The sequence below is a fragment of the Aethalodelphis obliquidens genome, unplaced genomic scaffold, assembly GCF_003676395.1.
Source record: "Aethalodelphis obliquidens isolate GAN/ISIS:26980383/991018 unplaced genomic scaffold, ASM367639v1 scaffold9, whole genome shotgun sequence".
In the NCBI taxonomy this organism is placed as follows: Eukaryota; Metazoa; Chordata; class Mammalia; order Artiodactyla; family Delphinidae; genus Aethalodelphis; species Aethalodelphis obliquidens.
The window spans coordinates 9,067,248-9,089,336 of NW_020837953.1; the positions used below are offsets into that span (position 1 = coordinate 9,067,248).

Sequence of the window (22,089 nt, forward strand, 5' to 3'; positions counted from 1 at the left end):
CTTCTTTTGGGAAGTACATGTGCCTAACAGTTAATCCACCTGGGCTTTGGAGCTAGAGTGCAAATCCCAACTTTTCATTTACTAACTGTGTGACATTACACAAGTTACCTATCCTTTCTGCTCCTAAGTTTTCTCATCTTATAATGTAGATAATAATAATACCTACTTCATAAAGTTGCTGTGAGGATTCAATGAGATAAAACAGGAACCAAAGAACTTAGAATAATGGCAGTGCATCTGGAAACACAGAGCTTGTAGGGGTCAGAGGCAGGATTCAAACCCAGGAAATGTAGCTCCAAGAGCTTATGCCCTTATCCACCATAATATACTACCTTTTCAACTTTATATACAAATTCTAAATATGTTATCTCACCTGATACTCGAATGTCTGTGATGTGAACAAGGATAATCATCTCCATTTAAAGAAGAAAACAGAGACGTTATATATCAAGCCAGGGCAGGACTAGAACTGTACTCAGATTATCTGAGGTCTACTCCAAAAACCACACGGCCATCTGTGACTCTCCAAATTCCAGTACTTTAAGCTAACACAGAAGTACTGATAGATCAGTATTTCCTATTTCAGTAGTAGTAGTAGTAGTAGAAGAAGCCGTGCTGCAGCTTGCAGGATCTTAGTTCCCTAACTAGGGATTGAACCCGGGCCATGGCAGTGAGTGCCGAGTCCTAACCACTGGACTGCCAGGGAATTCCCCTTATTTTTAAACACACAGCAGCAGTACAGGAGGACTAACAAAGAAAGGACAAAGCAGAAGCTGGAATTCCATGTCTAAACAATTCATCTCTTGGAAATTCCTGCTCAGAAAGATTTTTCCCTTCACCAATTAGGCATACCCTAGGCAAAGTAAAAACAAAGTTCCTACTAAAAAAAGCAGAAGGGAGAGAAGGTCAAGTCTGATTTCATTTGGATCATAAGGAGATCCACACAGTTCAAAGACTAAACAATTTCTAGGAAGAACAAACAGGAAAGTTCTTTCTAATTAATTGAAATGGATTCTACTCAATCTGGACCAACCCAGCTCTTCACTGCATTGCTTTTATCCTATCACTCTCCTAAAAAAAATTTCAAAGGCTCCATATCATCTATAAGCACAGTTCTCATGCTAGGAACACATTCAAGGGGTTCCTAGCAGAAGTGTGCCAGGGGACTAAAGCTACAGTATTAACTTGGCACATTTTAGAATAGCAAACACACTCAAAGCTTATTTGAGGGGATGAGAGTATGGGAGGTTGGGGGAGAGGTAATCAAGTTATGCAACCAGTAAATAACTTAAAATATTTTTGTACTGAAACAAATATATTATGTAAAAGGCAAACACTATATGAATTTTAAGATAAAACACAAGATTACCAAGAAATTCCTGTTTGTAACACTGGTTTCAAGTAATTCCCTTTTCTATCCCACAGCAAATTTAGTTCCCTCTGCTGTTAGAAGTTGGAAAAACAGAGACCTAAAGAATAAAGTGTAAACAATTTAGTAAGGTATTCGAAATGTTTTACTAACTGGCTCCAACCTTCCTTTCTAGCCGCATTTTCCACTTTTTCCTTCTCCCTCCAAACATGCTACCTACTAGATATACTAAACTGAGTGTTCCCTAAAGCAACCTACTATATTTACCATCACTTCCTAAGCACTTTAACAGGCACTTTCACACCTCTGAACCTTTTTTTAGATTAGTCCTTCTATGTGGCAAAATTTCACACATCCTTCAACATTCAGTTCTGTGAATATCTTTCCTAATTTCCAGGGCAGAATTAATTTGACCCTCAGCACCTGGGTAATTAATCTGCACCATTAACTATTAGCTATTATGTACTGAATGACAGTTGTGTGGTACCAGGCACCAATCCAGCAACTTTATATATATTTGCAATCTTCCAGACAACGTTGTTTTGAACAAAGTAGGTAAACTAAGGCTCAGAAAGATTAATTTACTATGAAAGATAACAGAGCCAGCAGATGGCAGAGCAAGAATAAAAATTACAAGAGTTATCATTCATGAAACACTATGTCTCAGGTCCTGGGTCAGAGCTCTTTAGATACATGAGCTCTTTCAATTTCTAGATTCTATGAATCAAGCACCATTACAATATGCATTTTAATGAGGAAACTGAGGTTTAGGTTAAATATCTTCCCCATATACACATGGCTAGCATGTTGATAAACTCGAACTCCAACTCAAAAATGAGGCCAAAGCTTATATTTTTAAGCTCTTAAGCCACTATACTATAATAATATCATAATCATAATTATTGGGCTCATTATTTGTTAACATATGCTATGTGCTATATGCAATAAACTGCTAAGTACATTACATATATAATTTCATTTACTTCTCATTAAAATTCTGTAAGTTCTACCAGTATCCCCATTTTATGAAGATGAAGACACTGAGGCTTTAAGGGGTTTATTAATTTGCCCAAGATGATACAGCTAATAAGTGCCAGAGCCAGGATTAGACCCCAGGCAATCTGATTCTAGAGTTAAGTCTGTGCTTTTACCACTACATAGGCTGCCCTTTATATGACTCCAAAGCTAGTTTTCTTTTATAATTCTATGTTACACCATAGTTACTTATGACTGTATCTGTCTCCCCCACTAGACCATGATGCTGTTCAAGTTCAAGGAACATATTCACCCTTTCTGTATATCCTTAGCAGCCAAAACACTCCCTGATAGTTACCTGTTAAAAGAAAAAAAGAATGAGTTCAAATTAGAATAGTGGTAAAGATACTTGCCCAGAGTTACAGTATTTGTAAGAAGTGGGGCAAAGATGCAAACCTAGGTCTACTGATTATGAAGTCCATATCTTTTCCACTATACTGTACCATACCTCAGGACAATTATTAGTTTGTCACTGACATAAATGGCAAAAAACAACTTGGAGACCTGTTGGTTGTTGCAGTGACTCACACATGAGGTGATAATGCTATAGATTAGGATAGAAGCAAAGAAAATGGAAAAAAAATCAGAAGTGAAAAATAATTCGAAGGAAGAATTGACAAAATACAGTAAGTGACCGAATAGGAAATAGATGCTGATTTTTTCTGAATCCCCAGTACTTAGCACAATGCCCGGCACTGTACTAGATACACGAGTATTCTCTGAAGGACTGACCAGCATTCATACAGCATACTTTTGACATACATTAGCTCATTTAGCCCTCACAACAGTTCTGTGGAGCTGGTATAATAGACACCATTTTGTATATGAGGATACTGGAGATCAGAAAGAACAGTGTACCCAAGTTCATCTAGTTAAAAATGTGGCAGAATTGGGCCTTGAACCAAAGTATGTAATTACAAATACCATGTCCTTTTTCCTATCCCATATAGGCCGCTCAGATGAAGGAGGGAAAAGGCTAGAGGAAGGAGAAGTTGAGATTTAAAAAAAAAAACTCCATGATTTAAAGTAGTAGTTAACCAGGAGTAAATGTGTGTGTGTGTGTGTGTGTGTGTGTGTGTGTGTGTGTGTGTGTGTCTAAAGAGCACAGTTAATCACACAGGATAAAATGCTAACATTTGGGGAATTTGGGTGAATGTCTACATGAGAATTCTTCGTGTTAGTTTTGCAACGTTTTATAAGTCTGAAATTGTCAAAATAAAAAGAAAATAAAAAATGAAATAGTAATTAATACTCCCATGAGGTCACTGACAAGACTGATAAGACAAGACAAGGAATTATTTCTTCAGGGGAATTTGTTAAGGCTGTGGAGAGTCTGTCTGCTTAGGCAAGTACAGAAAAGGAACTAATAATGCTTCTGTGAGAGAATTCAGCTGAACATACAGATTAAAATATCATCCCCTACTGGTGACAGTGGAGTCATAAGAATAGATAAATTCTCAGGGGAAGTGATCAGAAGCGATAACTAAGCCCTGTAATTAACTATCACATGTAACAGCAGGCAGAATGACATGGTCCCTGAACAATGGTTGAAAAAATATCCTATGGAAAACAGCAAAATCACCACCAGCCTGAAAGAACACCACAGCCCTTTATTTAATTTTTTTGGTTAACACAGTGTTTTCTAGAACAGGATATAATCCTGACATTGTGAATCATTCAAGTCAAGTGTACCCAGATTAGTCCTCTCAAATGATGCTGGTCAAAGTATAAATTGGCACAATTTTTCTTGATAGAAAAGACTTAATTACAATCTTAAAAACACCCAGTCTCTGGGCTTCCCTGGTGGCGCAGTGGTTGAGAGTCGCCTGCCGATGCAGGGGACACGGGTTCGTGCCCCGATCTGGGAAGATCCCACATGCCGCGGAGCGGCTGGGCCTGTGAGCCATGGCTGCTGAGCCTGCGTGTCCGGAGCCTGTGCTCTGCAACGGGAGAGGCCACAACAGTGAGAGGCACGTGTACCACAAAAAAAAAAAAAAAAAAAACACCCAGTCTCTGGATCTAGTACTTCATCTAAGAATTTACCCAAAAAAACCCAAAAAAACAAGCAAAGGGAAATAATCAGAGATATTAACAAAGGTATTTACACAAAGGGATTAATCAGTTTTTCTGACCCCCCTAAAATAAACCCACATATAGAAATGTCTAAAACAGGGGGGAAATGGCAAGCAAATTATGGTATTATCAACTCTATAGATAATTACATAGCAATATGTATGTTTCTGAATAACTTTTAAAGACAGTAAAATGCTAAGAATAAAGTTAGTCTAAGCAAAATAAAAACTGTACGTGCAGCAGGATTTCACTTAAACATCTATACAGGCATAGGAAATGATATTGCCTGAAAAGTTATTTCAGAAGATTATAAAGCTACCTCTAAACTAAACAATATGTTATGATAAATCTACAGAAAAGCGCAAGGGAAAGATTTAAAATAAAAAAGGATGGTTGACAGGACTTCCCTGGCAGTCCAGTAGTTAAAGAGTCTGAGCTTCCAATGCAGGGGGCGTAGGTTTGGCAAGGCCCCACCCCCCCCAAAAAAAACAGACAGTGAATACCTTGGATACCTTGGGGGTGGGTGGAAGTGGCATAGAAGAATGGGGCACACAAGGGAAAAAATGGCAGTGGTTATCTTCTATTTCTTAAGTTCGATGCTGGTCTTTAGATATTTGTTTACTATGTTCCATGGCTTACCTAAATGTTTCATATAGTTTTCAAAATTAATAGATTATTAAAAATGAAAAAAGACAAAAGTAAAAATTTGTGGAAATGTAAATAAAGCTATATTCATGTTTCTGCTTTTCAAATATTACAAGATAACCAAAAATCAGTGTCAATTGAATCAATGATAGCCATACTTTTCAATAATATATGTATTCAACTAGTAAAAATAGACATTTTTTATTAGACTCAATAAAACTATCTTAATTTTGAATGAAAACATGTGCTTGTGTATTTATATACACACACTTTTATTTTTCCTAAATTGGCCATAATGTAACTTCTTACCACTGCTCCTATACCCTTTCCCAGTCTTACATTCTCCAGAGGTTTTACCATCTAATAATGGTGGACTGGGTTGGAAAAGGAGTCTTGGCAGGGTTTTCAGGGGAAAGGCAAGGGACCAGCTATGATGTATAAAGGGAAGTAGATAGGAAATAAAAAGGGAATTTTAAGAAGCACATCTGTGAATTCTATTCTATTTTACAATGTTCAAAAATCCACAAATAAAGACTTTGAGTTACTACAAAATGACTTTTGGCTGCAGGATTACGTTCCATGGATTATGACACTGCTCTAAACTACGTGGATCACAGCTTAAATAGTTATACATAAGCAATTAAAGAATTTCTCCTGCTATTAAAGCTAGGTATATACACAAATATCTGCTCTTCTGCTCCTGTCTTTAGATGTCACAAAGCAGAACCTTGAAGGAACAACAAAACAAAACAAAAGAAAAAAACAAAGAACATTGAAGAAAAGGACAACTAAGCTGAAAGGAGGTTAGGAGAGGTCTTGAAATGACACCACCTAGGAGAGACAGAGAAGACTTTCAAATGTTGAAGAAAAGAAAAAAAGAAAGTAATAATGAGAACCTTCATCATTAAACATCTGTCTAGCACTTCAATTTACAAAGCCTTTTCAAAACAATCATTATGACTCTATGAAGTAAGGAGAAAAGAGATTATTTTTGTTGAGGAAGCTGAGGTTCAGAGAAGGAATGTTACCAGTGGTAGTTATGCCTCCCCTTCTTTATATATGCTGTCCCCTCTCCTTAGAGTGCCCTTCCCTACCTGTCCATCTATCAAATTCCTACTCACACTACAAGAGCCAGTATATATGTCCACTCCTCCATGAAGTTGTCCCTCATATCCCAAAACACAGATTTAATCACACTACATTTTGTATATAGTTCTATTACAATCAGCCACTGTATAACTTATTTGTTTAGATGGCAGTCTCCCCCTTAAGACTATGAATTCAAGGAAAGTTAGTAGTTTTCAAATGCTTTTTGTCTATGGCCCACTTAAGTGGGGCAAAAAACCTCACAGCCTACCCATCCCTCTTGGTTCCCAAGTTCCAGTGGAGAACCATATTAACAAAGAAGTATCACTACAAGGGACTTTTATAGACATCTGCTTTAACAATAAAATGGATGTTTCCGGACTTCCCTGGTGGCGCAGTGGTTGAGAGTCCGCCTGCGGATGCAGGAGGCGCAGGTTCGTGCCCCGGTCTGGGAGGATCCCGCGTGCCGCGGGGCGGCTGGGCCCGTGAGCCAGGGCCGCTGAGCCTGCGCGTCCGGGGCCTGTGCTCCGCAGCAGGAGAGGTCACAGCAGTGAAAGGCCCGCGTACCGCAAAAATAAATAAATAAATAAATAAAATAAAAAATAAAATGGATGTTTCCTATTTGAATAACAATACATTGTCAGTCTAAATTTGGAAATTTTTATGTCAAAAGTTCTATTAATGCAAATTTATATCACCACACACTAGATTAATAATAAAGTTAAATCAATGATAATTCACAATTAAGATACAAAACTAGTAACAGGGCTTCCCTGGTGGCGCAGTGGTTGAGAGTCTGCCTGCCGATGCAGGGGACATGGGTTCGTGCCCCAGTCCAGGAAGATCCCACATGCCGCGGAGCGACTGGGCCCGTGAGCCATGGCCGCTGAGCCTGCGCGTCCGGAGCCTGTGCTCCGCAACAGGAGAGGCCACAACAGTGAGAGGTCTGCGTACCGCAAAAAAAAAAAACTAGTAACAATAAAAAAAACTACTATCAACTCAAGACAACATTGCTGAGGCACTGATTACAAAGCTCTCTTCCAAGAAATTACTGGAATTCCAACAAGCTACATTTGTATGGTACATATTTGGTAGGAGCTTTGCAACACTTCCAAGTATCAGACAGACTTCTTCATAAGCAGTCTCTGAGGAATCACACATTGATACTCATTAGCTCTTCCTAACCTTCTTCTTGTGGCTTTCTTTTAATCTTCCTAAATTTAAAATTTTCTTTCTTATACTCTCCTTCCTTGAAGTATTTAGTCATCTATGCAATACTCAGCTAGAGACATACTCAGTCACTTCCCTGTGACTTAGTTATATAATTTGCTGGTTGCTTTGTTTTATATATTTAAAAGCTTCATTCTGTGACTATATTGCCAGGATCATGACAAAGAAGCATTTCAGCATTCTAAGCAGTGGGCTACTTATTTCTAGCAAGTGGGGAGGTGGGGGACACTGAGAATTGACAACATGTTGCAATTGTAGTCTACTGTTGGAGGAGACTGGGGCTTCCACTGTTGCTGGTATGATAAAAAATGAAATAGATCAGGCATCTTTTATATTTGGGAACTAAAGTCCTCAAAACTGCATCCAATAAATTAATAGTTGAATGAATTAGTAAGTTACTAGATGGTAACTTATCTCAAAATTCATTTTATTTCTCCTCATGAAACTACTTCAGGAAATATCTGACACAAAAAGTATTAAGATTTGGGGCTTCCCTGGTGGTGCGGTGGTTGGGAGTCCACCTGCCGATGCAGGGGACGCGGGTTCGTGCCCTGGTCCGGGAGGATCCCACATGCCGCGGGGTGGCTGGGCCCGTGAGCCATGGCCGCTGGGCCTGCGCATCCGGAGCCTGTGCTCCGCCACGGGAGAGGCCGCAGCGGTGGAAGGCCCGCGTACCACAAAAAAAAAAAAAAAATTTTAAGATTGCCTTAATTTCTCAAGACAGACCTTGTGGACTTCAAAATTGATGAATAATAAGGTCTCTCTTTTGCTTAATTAAAAGGAAAAATACACTTTACAGATGATGCCAGTAACAGTAGCTTACAGTGAATAAAGCAAATTCACATCCTTTATTTCATTTGATAACTTTATGAAGTAAAAAAGGAACTTTATGAAGCAAAAGGAAGTAAAAAGCAATATATTACAAATTTCATTTTACAGTTAAGGAAGCTGAGGCACAAAAATGAAGTGAACGCTTCCAGAGGCATTGTGCTTAGCAGCAAGAATACTGGACCAAGATTTGAATTCAGTGCTGTTATACTGCAAATAACCTAGCTCTTCTGATCCTCAGTCCTGTCCTTTGTAGAATGGGGATAATATTAGTCCTTATCTCATGATGCTACTGTCAGGATGAAGGGCAAAGATGTGTTTAAAGCCCCCAGCACAATGCCTAACAGAGTAATAACTCAGTAAATGTTCCCATCTCACTTAATAGTCATGATCTTGCACAAGTTATATAAATTCAAGTTTCAGACACACAGAGCAGAAGGTTCATGATTGTAAATTCTCAAGAGAGAATTTTCCCATCCAGAGACCATGTCAAGATAAATAAGTTCCTTTGTTTCCCTACACCATCAAGCAGATATTTTTTAGTCTACATTTTCACCAACAGTGTGGGCATTTTGTTAGGTGTTAGGGTCCTGGGTTTATGTAGTTGTCTCAGTTCCGACTCATATGACAGGCTAAAAAATCTCATCTCCTACCTGAAAGTCTCCTAGGACTGACAGATCCTCCAATAGAAGGTAATGGCTCTGACAGTGCTCCTTTTTTTTGTAACCCTGGATGATTTTTTCCTAAAGATTGGACCAGAAACCAGGTGACTACAAAGATTACAAACTTGACAATTTCAGTATTAGAAATAAATTTTTTTACTGACATCTCTCTGAAGGACTATGTAACACTGCAGTGAAAAGCATGGGTTTGGGAGTCAGACTGCCTGGATTAAAATGCCAGCTCTACCACTTACAAAACAATATAACTTTAGGCATAAATACTTAATCTCCCCATACCTCAGTTTCCTGATCTGTAAAATACAGACAATAACAGTACATTACAGGATTGTTGTCAGAATTAAATAAATTTTAGGTGAAAGACACTTAGAACAGTGACTGGCATATATTAAATGCTCAATAAATGTTAGCTACTACTATACAATATAAACTCCATAGACCAAACACTATGTTTTGTTCACTGCTTTATTCCCAGAGCCAACAATAATGCCTGCTACATAGTAGGCACTAAATGTTTGTTGAATGAATAAATGAACAGTCAAGCACAAATTTATTATTAGGTGTATTTAAAATACTTATTTGCTCCTAGAGAAAGAGACTATATGTCTAGAGAGAAATATTAAGTCCCAAGTCTAGCCTTGAAATTAAACAATGGGATTGAAAAGCAGACAAATGTCATTTGAGTTCATTTTGATATAAGAAACTTCAGATACTTTGAACAATATCTTTGAACAATCTTTGATTCCTCATTTTAGTAGTATTCCATGGGAAATCTCTTATTAGTTTATGGGTTTTTTTTCCCCTTGTATTTTTTACTGATTCAACCAAGTTAGACTTCCAGGAATAAACACCTAATGTAACCTTAGATTTGATTTAATCCCTTTACCTTCTCTTTCCCCAAATACAATCATTTTACAAATGAGGGAGAAGGTCAAGAAGGTAGTACCAAAGGCACAGATATATTGTGCTCAAGGGTACAGATCTTTTGAATTATTTGGCATGGACTGAGGGGAATTATTTTTCTTTTTAAAAAAACCCACCAACTAGGGAATTCCTTGGCGGTCCAGTGGTTAGGATTCTGCATTTCCACTGCAGGGGGCATGGGTTGGATCCCTGGTCAGGGAAACAAGATTCCACATGCCATGTGGCGCAGCCAGAAAAAACAACCACCACCAAAAAAAAACCACCAACTACTCTTTAGAGATCCCTAGACACCAAATAAAAATGCAGGTAAGGCAAGCTTCTTGCATGTGTCACTTCAAGGCTTGGGCAGTGTGGCAAATGGCGGTGTGTTATAGGGCAAGGAGCTAGATTTGTATCTAAAAAAGATCAAGGCCTGCAAAGGTAAATAAATCCCCTTCCCATCCATCTTAGCTCATGTAATAAAGCTATTCTAAGAAACAAAACAAAAATTCAGGTCAGTAATCACTGAGCAGATGAGCAGATCATAGGAATCAACAACTCATAGATATACTTCAGCATTATTTTTCTCTAAACTACTAGCATTAGTTTTGAAATATAATATGGTAAACAGAGAAGCTCGGTTAATAATGGAAAGAGCACTGGGCTTGCAGTCAGTCCTGGCTCTGCTACTTAGTAGCTGTGTGTCCTTAGGCAAATAAATTAACTTCTCAGTTTGCTTATCTGTAAAACCAATGCTAAACCTCCATCTCGACTACCTCACAAAATGGCAGTGAGGAATAAATGGGATGTGTATGAACGTGTCTTTAAAATACTAAAGTACCATGGAAATATTAACATAATTGAATGAAGGGTTTCTGGTGTGAAAAATCGGGTAATACATTAATGGAGTTTACACAAAATTAAAACCTATAAAAGCAGCTTGGGACTTCCTTGGTGGTGCAGTAGTTAAGCATCCGCCTACCAATGCAGGGGGCACGGGTTCGAGTCCTGGGCCGGGAAGATCCCACATGCCCCCCAGCAACTAAGCCCGTGTGCCACAACTACTGAGCCTGCACTCTAGAGCCCGCGAGCCACAACTACTGAGCCCGTATGCCACAACTACTGAAGCCCGTGCACCTAGAGCCTGTGCTCCACAGCAAGAGAAGCCACTGCAATGAAAAGCCCGAGCACCGCAACGAAGAGTAGCCCCCGCTCACCACAACTAGAGAAAGCTGGCGCGCAGCAACAAAGACCCAAAGCAACGAACACCCAATGTAGCCAAAAATAAATCAAATAAATTTATAAAGAAGAAAGAAAAAAAAAGCGGCATGCCCTGACTCCATAGTACTATAGGTAATAGAATATATCTACCTTACTAAAATATTTACCTTTAACATGCTAGAATCTTACATTTTTTTAAGAGGTGGAAGGGATCACAGAGAGGATTTAATACAACCTTTTCACTTTAGAGATTTAAAAATGGAGGCACAGAGAGATAAAACGATTTGCCATAGGTTAAGAGGCCTATGAAAAGAATATAACTGATATTACGTAACTAAGAACATTGAAACTTTTTTTAAATGCCCTTAGAAAAGGAGAATATGACATTGAACAGGCATTAAGATGCTTTTGAGAGCTAAGAAAAGTGTTTATACGAGGGAGAACTGGAGATAGGAAAAAAGAAAAAAGATCTTTATACAGAGCTAACAAAATGTTTAAATAATTAACCACCCCTCTACATTTACCAGTCACTGATTCTTTACTATCTGTATTTAAATATTCTGTTCTCCAGAAGGATACCTCCACAAATTACAGACAAATAATTTGTAAATTTTTATACAAAGGGATATTGCTTTGCAATTCATCTTGAAATCACTTGGCTTCTTCCCCAACTCTTTCTGATGAACTCTTCTGTACAGAAATGCTTATCCTAGGTCAAAAGTATCACTTAACACTAGTAAGAGAAACTATCTGATGCAAAGTTTCTTACCCATCAAAACTCTTTTTCCCCTCTGGGGACCTGTACAGAGTGTCACCTTTTTTTCCCCTTTTTCATGACTCACATCTCAGTTAACATCACCTTATGCACTTCTCTACAAAATACACACATTCGTTCATTGAACAAATATTTATTTACTTACTGTGTGTCTCATGCATTATGCCAAGTGCTTAAGACATGAAGCTGAAAAAATACAACTCTGTTCTTACCCTCAGGGCACTCATAATCTGGAGAGAAAGGCAGCCTCCTTAACAAAAATACAGCGACCACCCACCGGGTAACTGCTGTAACCAAAGCACACACAATGTACAGGGGAGGCAAACAGGAAAGGAGGAACCCAAGGCTGCCTGAGGGTAAATGAAGGCTTCACAAGGAGGTAGGGTTTAAGGGGACACCTGAAGGTTAAATAATCAAGAAGGGCACAGCATCTAGGTTAAAGTAACAGTGTAAGCAAAACTAGAGGCACGATAAACAAGCATGTGTGCTCAGTATTACTGAGCAGGAAATGAAACGACTTTTTCTCATAAAATGATTAACTCATTAAAGAATTAGATCTTAAGGGCTTCCCTGGTGGCGCAGTGGTTGGGAGTCCGCCTGCCGATCAGGGGACGCGGGTTCGTGCCCCGGTCCGGGAAGATCCCACATGCCGCAGAGCGGCTGGGCCCGTGAGCCGTGGCCGCTGAGCTTGCACATCCAGAGCCTGTGCTCCGCAGCGGGAGAGGCCACAGCGGTGAGAGGCCCGTGTACCGCAAAAAAAAAAAAAAAAAAAATTAGATCTTAAGAATCCTAGTATACTACGCAAAACTATTTGCTGAGCCCCCACTATGTGCTAGATGCTGCCAAGTACACAGGATACAGATCTTTTAGACCCATTGCTGGCCATATGTACAGCTGCCACCTGAGTTGTGCAGTACAATCTGTGTGGCTGCAGCAGGGCTATAAGACCACTATAAACTAGTGGGGCCTAAACTGTAGGTTCCTTAAGCATAGTGAAGAGTCCACAAATTTACATGCATACCAAGTATGCTCTGTCCACAATAATATCTTGAAATGTACACTTTCAGTGCACAGTAGATACTGTTAGAATTAAGAGTGCAGTATCACTTTAAAATAATACTTAATTTCTACCAGCCTTTTGGTTTTCTCCCCCAGCTGATGTATTCTAAAAACATATTCCTGTCACGTGTCTCAAGCTTTTCAATGTTAAAAAGGTATCTAAATGCTAAACACAGAATGCCACCAACATCTGATACTCTCCAAATGCTTTGTAGAAAGACGATTTGGCAATATGGATCAAGAACCATAAAATTATATATACCCTTTGACATATTCAATAAATATGAATTACTTTTATAATGGAAACAACAGTACGAATATTTTAAATGCCTGAATTCAGTTTAGATTCCTACAGTCTCATAGAGTACAGGGAAGGTATTTGAAATAGCACAGACTTAGGGGTTGGACAAACCTGTGCTTGAATCCTGTTCTGTCACTTATTAGGTATATGACTATAGGAAAGTTACCTGATTTCTCAAAGCCTCAGTTTTCTTAACTGTGCAATGAGAAAGCATCATCAACCTCATGGAACTGTAAAGATTAATTAGTATATCATCTGATACACTGTGTGCTCACTAAATGTTTGAGATCATGCTCTCTAAATAAATGTCCCAGCATTCAAGAATTTTGTTTTGGGCTTCCCTGGTGGCACAGTGGTTAAGATCTGCCTGCCAACGCATCCCTAGACCGGGAAACGATCCCTAGACCGGGAAAATCCCACACACCGTGGAGCAACTAAGCCCATGCGCTCTGGAGCCCGCATGCCACAACTACTGAAGCCTGTGCACCTAGAGCCTGTGCTTCGCAACAAGAGAAGTCACCACAATGAGAAGCCCGCACACCGCAACGAAGAGTAGCCCCCGCTCGCCACAACTAGAGACAGCCTGTGCACAGCAACGAAGACCTAACAGAGCCAAAAATAAAAAAACAAAAACAAAGTTCTGTAAAAAGAAAAAGAATTTTGTTTTAACATTATTTTCCCATTTTAATTATTAGCATTAAAAATGTCTTTTATTCTATTGCAGATAATGACTATTTCTGCTACTTATTGGTTATATGTTTTTAAGGGTTAGCTTTAGAACCTATGCAAAAAGTAGTGTTCTAGCCAGCATTTCCTAATTCATGGATGATTCAATCATTAAATTCAACATTGATACCTATTTCATTTTGTATATTTAAAAATATTTTTTAATTGAAGTATAGTTGATTTACAATGTTGTACCAATCTCTGCTGTACAGCAAAGTAACTCAGTTATACACATGTAAACACCAATTTGTATATTTTTGACCATCTAATAAAATAATTATTTAAATTTTTCTCCTGTAAAAACAGAATAGTTGAGAGTATCCAAAAATTTATCCACTGAACATGTGTGAATTAGTGGAAATGAGAAAACTGGCTCATCATATTATAGTCACTCAGTTGTTATAACTTCATCTGAACACAGAACAACACAGTAATTTTAAATTATTTTTATTCTTAGAATGAACTGTTGGTTAAAGACAGGAAACACAAGCTGCACTGATGATGAAATAAGAGTAAATGAGTGCATTTATCTTATCAGGATTCTTAAATGGTACATCAAGGTATCTCCGTATTTTTTTTAAGTATTAAAAAAAGAAATGTGATGACAGTTATATCCAATTTGGATTTTCAATATTAGAAATAAACTATCCATACCTCCAATGTTTTATTTGTGGAGACAAGCTTGCAAGCAACAGCCTAGAACCATTCTTTTTGTTTTGTCACTTAGAAACAAAACAGAAAAATTATAAAAACTTACTGATTTTTATTGATCCACCTCCTAGAGTAATGAAAATAAACACAAAAGTAAACAAATGGGACCTAATTAAACTTAAAAGCTTTTGCACAGCAAAGGAAACCATAAACAAAACAAAAAGACAACCCACAGAATGGGAGAAAATATTTGCAAATGAAGCAACTGACAAGGGATTCATCTCCAAAATATACAAACAGCTCATGCAGCTCAATATCAAAAAAACAAAGAACCCAATCAAAAAATGGGCAGAAGATCTAAATAGATATTTCTCCAAACAAGACATACAGACAACCAAAAAGCACATGAAAAGATGCTCAACATGTCTAATTATTAAAGAAATGCAAATCAAAACTACAATGAGGTATCACCTCACACCAGTCAGAATGACCATCATCAGAAAATCTACAGGGCTTCCCTGGTGGCGCAGTGGTTGAGAATCTGCCTGCTAATGCAGGGGACAAGGGTTCGAGCCCTGGTCTGGGAGGATCCCACATGCCGCGGAGCAACTAGGCCCGTGAGCCACAACTACTGAGCCTGCGCATCTGGAGTCTGTGCTCCGCAACGAGAGGCCGCGATAGTGAGAGGCGCGCGCACTGCGATGAAGAGAGGCCCCCGTTTGCCACAACTAGAGAAAGTCCTCGCACAGAAAGGAAGACCCAACACAGCAAAAATTAATTAATTAATAAACTCCTACTCCCAACATCTAAAAAAATCTACAAACAATAAATGCTGGAGAGGGTGTGGAGAAAAGGGAACCCTCGTACACAGTTGGTGGGAATGTAAATTGGTGCAGCCACTATGGAGAACAGTATGGAGGTTCCTTAAAAAACTAAAAATAGAGTTGCCATATGATCCAGCAATCCCACTCCTGGGCATATATCCAGAGAAAACCATAATTGAAAAAGATACATGTACCCCAATGTTCATTGCAGCGCTATTTACAATAGCCAGAACATGTAAGCAACCTAAATGTCCACTGACGAAGGAATGGATAAAGAAGATGTGGTACATACATAAAATGGAATATTACTTAGCCATAAAAAGAATGAAATAATGCCATCTGCAGCAACATGGATGGACCTAGAGATTGTCATACTGAGTGAAGTAAGTCAGACAGAGAAAGACATTAGCGTATAATATCGCTTATAAGTAGAATCTTATAAAACAGTACAAATGAACTTATTTACGAAAGAGAAATAGAGTCACAGATGTAGAAACCAAACTTATGGTTATCAAGGGGGAAGCAGGGTAGGGGGTTGGGAGATTGGGGTTGACATATACACACTACTATATATAAAATAGATAACTAATAAGGACCTACTGTATAGCACAGGGAACTCTACTCAATACTCTGTAATGACCTATATGGGAAAAGAATTTTTAAAAGAGTGGATATATGTATGTATAACTGATTCACTTTGTTGTACACCAGAAACTAACACAACATTGTAAATCAATTATAGCCCAATAAAAATTAATTTAAAAACATCCACTGATTTTTAAAGTACAAAAAAAGCAGGAATTCCTAATTTTAGGTTAAAAAGTCAGTTCTTATCTATTTTGATGCCATAAGCATAATTAATTTCAATCTACACTGTAATATATATTCATTTAAAAATATGCTTTATCTTATGTTAATGTGTCATTTGTTGAACAGTAATGGCTGAAATTTAAGGTATTTTGTTCAGTATATTATTAAATAACCTATATATATAATTCAAAAATAAATATATTAAATATATATATTAAAATTACTCCTTTCTCATATCATACAAAAACTATTTTAAAAAATTAAATAATGTTGGGAAGTGCTAATTCTCCCTCTATATGACCTAACACATGACCTGTGGGAGACTTACTGTTTGTAAATTAAGGACTTTGGTATGGTAAATTTACCTTGTTTTCATATTCTGATAAATCCCTAAAGGCAGCATAATATATGAAAACCGAGGCCCAGAGAGCAAAACTGCAAAGCTGTTAGTGATTCTATAACTCCTTAGTAATGCCTCTGTGGAAAATTCACTTAGCCAAAAAGTGGTGTGCCAGATCTTCCTATTTCATTTCCCTATACTCACCTTCCTCCAATTTATATCATCACCACCACCACCACAAGGTTAGGGTGAAAGTTCATGCACTTCCTTTTCACCCAGACTAGTGCAACAGCTCTTGCCACTCCAAATCATGTTTCATATTGATCTGGAGTGATCATCCTCAAAATCTCTTATGATAATTCCTTCACATCTTTCAAGGTACCCAAGGTTTTTACAATGAGGCCCAAACTCCTGAGCCTATGATTCAAGGTCCTCCATAATTTGACCCTAGGCTCACCTAGTCTTGCATCCTATCACACCCTTAATGCTAGAATCATACATTTCCCTGCATACATCCTTCAGTTTCAGCTTCTATGCTCAAGCTAGTCCCTTTGCCAAGAATGGCTTTCCTGGGCTTCCCTGGTGGCACAGTGGTTTAGAGTCTGCCTGCCGATGCAGGGGACACAGGTTTGTGCCCCGGTCTGGGAAGATCCCACATGCCGTGGAGTGGCTGGGCCCGTGAGCCATGGCCGCTGGGCCTGCGTGTTTGGAGCCTATGCTCCGCAACAGGAGAGGCCACAACAGTGAGAGGCCCACGTACCACAAAACAAAACAGAAAAAAGAATGGCTTTCCTTTCCTAACTCTTACCCAATAAAACCCAGAAGTTAAAACTCCAATTCAAATGTCCCTTTTCAACAAAGCCTCCCTGACTTTTTCTAACCCTCCCCAAAGTCATCCATCCATTCAACAAATATTTATTAAGCACTTATTATGCACCAGGCACTATGTAGGTGTTAAAGATACAATATGAGGGGCTTCCCTGGTGGCGCAGTGGTTGAGAGTCCGCCTGCCGATGCAGGGGACGCGGGTTCGTGCCCCAGTCCGGGAGGATCCCACGTGCCGCGGAGCGGCTGGGCCCGTGAGCCATGGCCGCTGAGCCTGCACGTCCGGAGCCTGTGCTCCGCAACGGGAGAGGCCACAGCAGTGAGAGGCCCGTGTACCGCAAAAAAAAAAAAAGATACAATATGAGCCAAACAAACACGGTCTCTACCTTCAAAGAGCTAATACTTACCTCATTGGGTTGCTATGAGGATTAAATGAGATAAAATATGTAAAGCACTTAAAACAGGGCCTATACACAGTCACGTTCAATAAATATTAGCTATTAGTGTTGCTGCCTAACCATACTATTTAAAATAGTTGCCATACACAAATAGATATCACTTTATACCTTACCCTGATTCGTTTCTTCTTAGCATTTATAACTATTCTCATTACACATTTGTTTACTGTCTATCTTCCTTACCCCAAGGGACCATGCCTTTTTTTTTTTAAAACCGCTGTAACCACAATGCCTAGAACATTACCTGGCCCTCAGAAGCTAGTCAAAAGCCACTTCTGGGGGCTTCCCTGGTGGCGCAGTGGTTGAGAATCTGCCTGCTAATGCAGGGGACATGGGTTCGAGCCCTGGTCTGGGAGGATCCCACATGCCGCGGAGCGACTAGGCCCGTGAGCCACAACTACTGAGCCTGCGCGTCTGGAGCCTGTGCTCCGCAACAAGAGAGGCCGCGATAGTGAGAGGCCTGTGCACCGCGATGAAGAGTGGCCCCCGCTCGCCACAACTAGAGAAAGCCCTCACACAGAAACGAAGACGCAACACAGCAAAAATAAATTAATTAATTAATAAACTCCTACTCCCAACATCTTAAAAAAAAAAAAAAAAGCCACTTCTGTATCATTGACTTTTATGGTCTGGGGGTAGAGACAGACATTAACCAAAAAGTCAGAGCAAGAAATACAAAATTACAATTGATGTGTATTCTATGAAAGAGAGTTACATAATGGAGGTGTGTGACTTAGGGTTGTTTGGCAGTTTTTCTGATGAGTAGGCAGGGCAGCTGGGGTTTCCCTGACTTCCTTGAGCTGAGAACTCCAGGATATGCAGGGTTAACAGGCAACAGAGAGTACTATTACAGGTCATTCACATGTGCTATTTGTTCTATCTGGTTTTCCACAACACAACTCCTGTAATTTAATCCTTTAGGTTTCTTCCTGAAAGTAGGATCCTTTGGGAAGCCATCCCTAGCTATTCAAAACACAACATAACAATGAAAATTTTGAAAAATATAAAATACGAAGCTTTATAATAATGTTTGGTTCTATTTATTGAGTGCCTACTACACCTGTTACACAAGGAAATTTTTTAAAGTAGCCTCTACGAATAATTCCTAGCTCATAATAAGGTAATACTTTGCCTTCTCTTCACCTCTCCCATACATCTACTTTTACACTGTGTGCATGTGTTTTAACAAGTAAGGAAAAATCCAGTTAGTTGGAGACAAAGTCTAAACCATAACCATGTCTAATGTCTTTCTAGTCTCATTTCCTACTACACATCCTCATTCCTGCATTCTTCATGTCACATAAAGGTAATCCTGCTACCTACAATACATCCTAATTACTTTCTACTCACATTCACAACAAAGCATTCTTCCCCTACCCAAAATGATCTATATAAATCCTGCTCACCTTTCAGGCCCAGCTCAAATGGCACTTTTGGATCCTAAATACCCAAAAAGGAGTTCATAACTCCCTCTGTACTCATACATTCATTCTCAGTGGGATGGCTAACACTTCCAAAAATCTAGCCATTTGGTGTATCTGATGGGACAGCTCTTTATTCTGAAAAGATCATCACATCTTACTAAATTTCCTTTTTGCACCAAAAATAAGATTCTCAAACTCACTCTGTGTAGTCCACTAGTTGCCTCAAATTTCAGTTCAAGATTATATTTGTCAGATAGGAAAATGAGACCATAAAGTGAAATCATTCAAGCACCTACCTGGCCTGGGCACTGGTAATAACAGGAGTTAAGTAAGGCATAGTCACTGCCTAGAAGAACTCACATTTCAGGGGAAGAAACAGGTTAACATACAATGACAGTGTGATGAGTTGTGAATGTGAAGGATTGTTGTGGAGTCAGACACTGGAGAATGACAACCTAAAAATGCAGAGTCAGTGAGTTAGGGAAAGTTCACCGATTAAATAACTTTATAATAAACCACTTTCCAAAAAAGCAGATGGGGAAAAAACAGAAATTAACTAACCTCCTAGGAGAACATAATTACCAGGACTTCGTTTTGACTAGAATGTCTTATTCCTCCCAGAGACCAAAATTTAGATTGTTGCATATAATGGAGCAAAGGGTTCATTAAATGAACTGCAAACCATGTGTAACCCAACTCAATGAAAAACCCACTGAAGCTTCAAACAGGCAAGAGAGAGAAACAGGAAGGAGAGAGAAAATTTGCAAATGTAAGGCTCTCCCAACTAAAAGCAGAGAGGGCAAAACAAATGAAGATAATACAAGGTATTAAAGAGACTGTCACAATCTGACTGCCAAGCTGATTTTCGGTCTCCAGATGCTCTGGTCTCTGCTTCCAAACAAAAACCATTTGTTCTGAGTAATAGTAAAGCTTGTAAATAAATATTTTTAAATTTCCCAAACTGTAACTCGACATTAAAAGATACTCAAAAAAAACATTCATTTTAAAACGTTTTAAGTTATTTCTGTCAAAAGGCTAGATATCTCATAAGGCCATAGTATGCATGCCGGCCCTCACCCCATGCCTCACTCCATCACTCCAAAACACACTATCACTCAGGTTTTGCATTGACATTAGGTAATAAGGCTTGCAGACTCTCTCCAACACCTCCAATCTCCCTCTTCCCTCTACAAAAAAGAAAAGGAAGAAGAAAGAAAGCCTGCGACCCTCTATCTGCCCGCCCTACAGCTCCTGGGAAGCAATCGTCCTCAAATTGTTCCTGCTTAAACCCTTGAATCCCGTAGAAGGAAATGGGGACAGCTGTGAGAGCGGGGAAGAGAGGACATCCGATAAGGGGGAGAGGAAATGTGGATGGTGGAGGACGAAAAGGAGAAAGGATACAGAGAGGAGAGGGCAGTGGAAATAAAATGGTGAAAGGGGCTAAGAAGCGAGAGCAAAGAGCAGGAGCGAAAAAGAGGGAGGAAAAAGAAGGACGGCGTAGACTTCCCAAAAGAGAGAACAAGGCAAAATGGTAGAGGAGAAAAGGAAGGTCGGGTTAAAGGACGAGGAGGAATAGGCAAAGGGGAACGCGAAAGAAGCTGTCACTGGGGGTGATTTAAAAAAGGGTGTCACCGAGTGGAGAGAGATTAAGGGGGGGAGGGCTGTCACCCCAGTAGGTGGCCGGAGCCCAAGGGGAAGAAGGAGTCGGTCACCGAGGGGGAGGTAACAAGGTGGGGAGGTAAAGGCAGGAGCAGACGGGGCATCAGAGCTGGGGAGGGCAGGGCCGCGGGGGCCAGGGTGGCTGGCGGCTGCGGCTCAGGCAGGCCTCGCTCCCTCACCATGGCTGCGCCGGCCTGGTCCTCGGGCATGCAACCTCTGTCCTGGGCTCCGCGGCGGGCCGGGCCTGAGCCCGCCCCCAGGCTGAACCTGCGCGGGGGCTCCAGGAGGCTCCGATGAACAGCGGCTCCGGGCTTGGCCCAGGCCTCGGCCTCCCTGCCTCACAAGCTGGAAGGGTAGCAGCCGCAGCCGCAGCCCGACCCGGAGCGCAGACTCCGCCCCCGAGGCCCCGCCCTCGCCGCCAGCAGGAGCTTGGCCCCGCCTCCTCTCTCTCACTGCGCAGACTCGGCGGAGGAGTACCAACAATAACCCCCCCCACCTGCCCCGCCCCCGATTTCTGGCTTCTCCCCCCCCCCCACGCCCTTAAAGGAGCCACACTTACTCAAATAACTAGAGCTTATAAATAAGAGCTTTAAATACACGACGTAACAGGAGATTAGAGCTGTCACTCCTTTCGGTCACCTATAGACCCCTGTGCTCTGGTTTATTGTCATTCATTCTTATTGTCATAATTCTTGGTGATTTCAGTTGTTTTAGATGATTCCTCCAATGCCCTAACTTCTCAGGTTCCTCTCCTCTAGGGATCACCCTTGCCTCAGCCTCTCATTTCCTTGTTCATACTTTAGGTCTTCGCATTTCCAGTAACTGTAACTCCTCTATAATCTCAGTTTTAATCACCCAACTCTCCCACCTCAACCTCCTTCCTTTCTAGCTCACTTCCTCTAATACCCAACTCCAAAAACTCTTCAGCTCCACCAAGACTCAGAATCTTACTACCTTTTCACTATTCTTCGCACTATCCTATGTCCTCATTTCCTTTCATGAACAGCTTAGCTTCTATGTCCATTATGAAAATCAGTCCTAGGTATTCATCTTCATTTCTCCAGTCCTTCTTTCCTTTCCCTGTACTCACCTGAGGAAACTGTAATCCTGTAGCAAAAGGGGGTAGAGGGCTTGCCGGTGGCGCAGTGGTTGAGAGTCCGCCTGCCG

The 22,089-nt window shown here is 40.1% G+C and overlaps 1 protein-coding gene across 4 annotated transcripts in view; it reads right to left on the reverse strand.

The window, feature by feature from the left end:
• ZYG11B (zyg-11 family member B, cell cycle regulator) overlaps positions 1-21,309 on the reverse strand; it is a 75,802-nt gene extending 54,493 nt beyond the window's left edge. For 2 of the 4 annotated variants that reach the window (XM_027108520.1, XM_027108524.1), the window contains exon 1: positions 21,102-21,309. In XM_027108520.1, coding sequence (XP_026964321.1) covers positions 21,102-21,131 — 30 coding nt within the window. In that variant the 5' untranslated portion in view covers positions 21,132-21,309. Of the gene's footprint in view, positions 1-19,245; positions 19,399-21,101 lie in introns of all 4 variants that reach the window. The other 2 variants (XM_027108523.1, XM_027108521.1) reach the window with 2 other exon arrangements.
• Between the last annotated feature and the right edge of the window lie 780 nt (positions 21,310-22,089).